The sequence below is a fragment of the Chinchilla lanigera genome, unplaced genomic scaffold, assembly GCF_000276665.1.
Source record: "Chinchilla lanigera isolate Chin_1 unplaced genomic scaffold, ChiLan1.0 scaffold00016, whole genome shotgun sequence".
Lineage (NCBI taxonomy): Eukaryota > Metazoa > Chordata > Mammalia > Rodentia > Chinchillidae > Chinchilla > Chinchilla lanigera.
The window spans coordinates 14,497,876-14,500,169 of NW_004955417.1; the positions used below are offsets into that span (position 1 = coordinate 14,497,876).

At 66.5% G+C, this 2,294-nt stretch overlaps 1 protein-coding gene across 1 annotated transcript; it reads right to left on the reverse strand.

The window, feature by feature from the left end:
• Nucleotides 1–966: 966 nt before the first annotated feature.
• On the reverse strand, nt 967–2,294 carry LOC106148218 (the record flags this gene model as incomplete). The annotated part of the gene is given in 1 exon segment (XM_013512857.1): nt 967–2,294. A coding segment is annotated over 1 exon segment (567 nt). The 3' UTR covers nt 967–1,655.

Sequence of the window (2,294 nt, forward strand, 5' to 3'; positions counted from 1 at the left end):
CTCCACTGCCTCTCGTTTTCTTTTTCGCAGACACTGACTGGCCCGGTTAGAAAAGCGCCATGAACGCAAGTGGGTCTTTGAATCGGATCACAGGCGTGAACCTGGCTCTCAGGCAAGGGAAACTGCAGATCTGTTTCCCCTGGCGGCGCTGGAAGGCGAACGCGCGCCCGGTCCACCCGCATCCTGGGATCCTGCGCGCGCATCCTCAGCGAGTGGCCGGGTCACAGCTCGCCGCTCCCTGAGACCTGTCCGGGTCCGCGGTGGCACCGCGCAACAGCTCTCGCAGGGCGGCCCAGGGTCTGCCCTGGTATTTGATGCTGATGTGGCCGAGAACCTCACTTGGAAAACCCAAACCTGGGCGGGACCTTGGCTGCAGGAAGGGTCTGTCCTCAGGCTTGGCCGCGTAACCTTCCCTGCGACCCCGTGCTGGCCTCCCCGCGCAGCTCCCCTGGGCGGCGACTTGGGCTCGAAAGCTGGGAACCAGAAGGGCGCCCGCAGGGGGCCGTGCGGAAAGAAGTGCAGCGGAGGCACAGGCCCGCGGAGAAAGAAGGCCTTTGGGCCGAAGTGTCTCCCGCTCACGCTCTCCCTCGGGGGAAGGCCGAGGCTCCGGCGCCGGCGCTGGTCGGCCCGGCCCACTTCGATGGTTGGAGTGGGGTGCGATCCTCGAGCCCTTCGGCCCCCAGAAGCAGCGGCGCAATCTCCCGCACCTCCTGCAGCCCTCCGCGATCGGGAGGCCGCGGCCCGCCGGCGAATCCGCGCCCGACCCGGCTTCAAATGCTTGGGTGTTGCGAGGCGGAGGCTGCAGCAGAGGACAGCCTTTCGCAAAGAGGTCCCCTGAGAAACCCTGCTTGCACCTCCCGCTGGGACAAAGTCCCAGGCCCTGGAATCTGCTGGGGTCCGACCCGAGGGGCAGGGACCTCCCTGCGTCGAGGTCGGAACGTGTGTCTTTCCCCTCTGTCCTGGGGACCTCGGCAGCCCGGTGGGGCGTCAGGGATCCTCAAATTCATTTTAGAAACTCGCTAGGAACAATATCGCGGGGGGAGGCGCCGCGTGGGGTTCCCCTAGAGGATCCAGCAGTGGGGATGGAATGGTTTATTGGCCCGCAATAGGACCAGCCCCTTCCCCTACAACGTGCGCCGCGCAAACTACTCTGGGTCAGCGCAAAAGGGAGCCAGGTCCACGTGAAGGGAGCCCAGCGGCGGGCAAGATATCTGGCGGCCACGCGCTCACACCCGGCGGCGGGCGCCTCGAAGTGCTCGGCCTGCGCCTCCAGGGGGCGCTGCGGCCCTTCCCGCGGGGCGCGGAGCTGCAACCGGCGGCTGCGCTTTCCCACCTCACCCTGGATTAGAGCTCGGACTCCGCCGCGCTAGTTTAAAAGATCAAATTCTTCGTGCCATCACTGCCTCTGCACCCTTAACCATTGCTCTAACGCACGTAGCTCTCATCTGTGCTCCCGGCCTTCTCACTACTCCGAGCCTGGAGCGCGCGCACTCGAGCAGCGCCGGGCTCCAGCTTCCTGCGAGCTTCGACGAAAATAGCAAACTGCGCGAAGTTCAAATGCAAAAGGTCCCCGCCCCGCAGACGCAGAGGGAGGCTGAGGAGAAGGGAAGCGAGTCCTCACAGGCAATAGCAGCTGGGATCCCGGGGGGGAAAGATTAAATTTCCATAATTTGTGTTTGAAGGGTAAAGGTTTTTAGGATGTCCGCAGCAGCGCGCGTCAGGGCGAGGCTCGGAGTCGGCTCCCGGGGTAGCCAGTGCCTGACACCTGCTCGCCGCCCCACTGGGAGAGCGTCCTGGGTGGGCCGAGGGGAAGGGGCCTGCTCTCCCCGGGGCCTCCATCCCTGCCTCCGCGGGGCGTGAACTTGCTCCTGTTGGGGTTTGGGCAGCAACTGCTCCCGCGCCCCTCGCCAGTCTGTTAGCCATTTCCCTGGGAGCGTCCTCGGTGTCGAAAGCCCGGAGCAGCCAGGACAGCGGATGACCCGGTCGGCGGAAATTTCAGAGTCAAGCCGCAGCGCAGCCCCGCAGGGCGCAGGGCGAGTGGGACAGCTCCGCGGAGACGCCGACCTGGGAGCGCAGCTGGGTCGCTGCAGGCTCCGGAACTTCCCTCTCCGCACACCCGGACCCCACAGCGCGTTCGCGGGCCGGGTGGCCTGTCTTCCGCGCTGGGCGCTGTTGCTGGGAGAGGCTGGCCGGTGAGCTGCTCGGGGCTGGGCCCCCGCCATGCGTGCGCCCCAGACGCTGGCCTGGGCTCGGGGCTCGCGGGGTCTGAGCGCGGGCGCTCTCCAGGGCCGGAG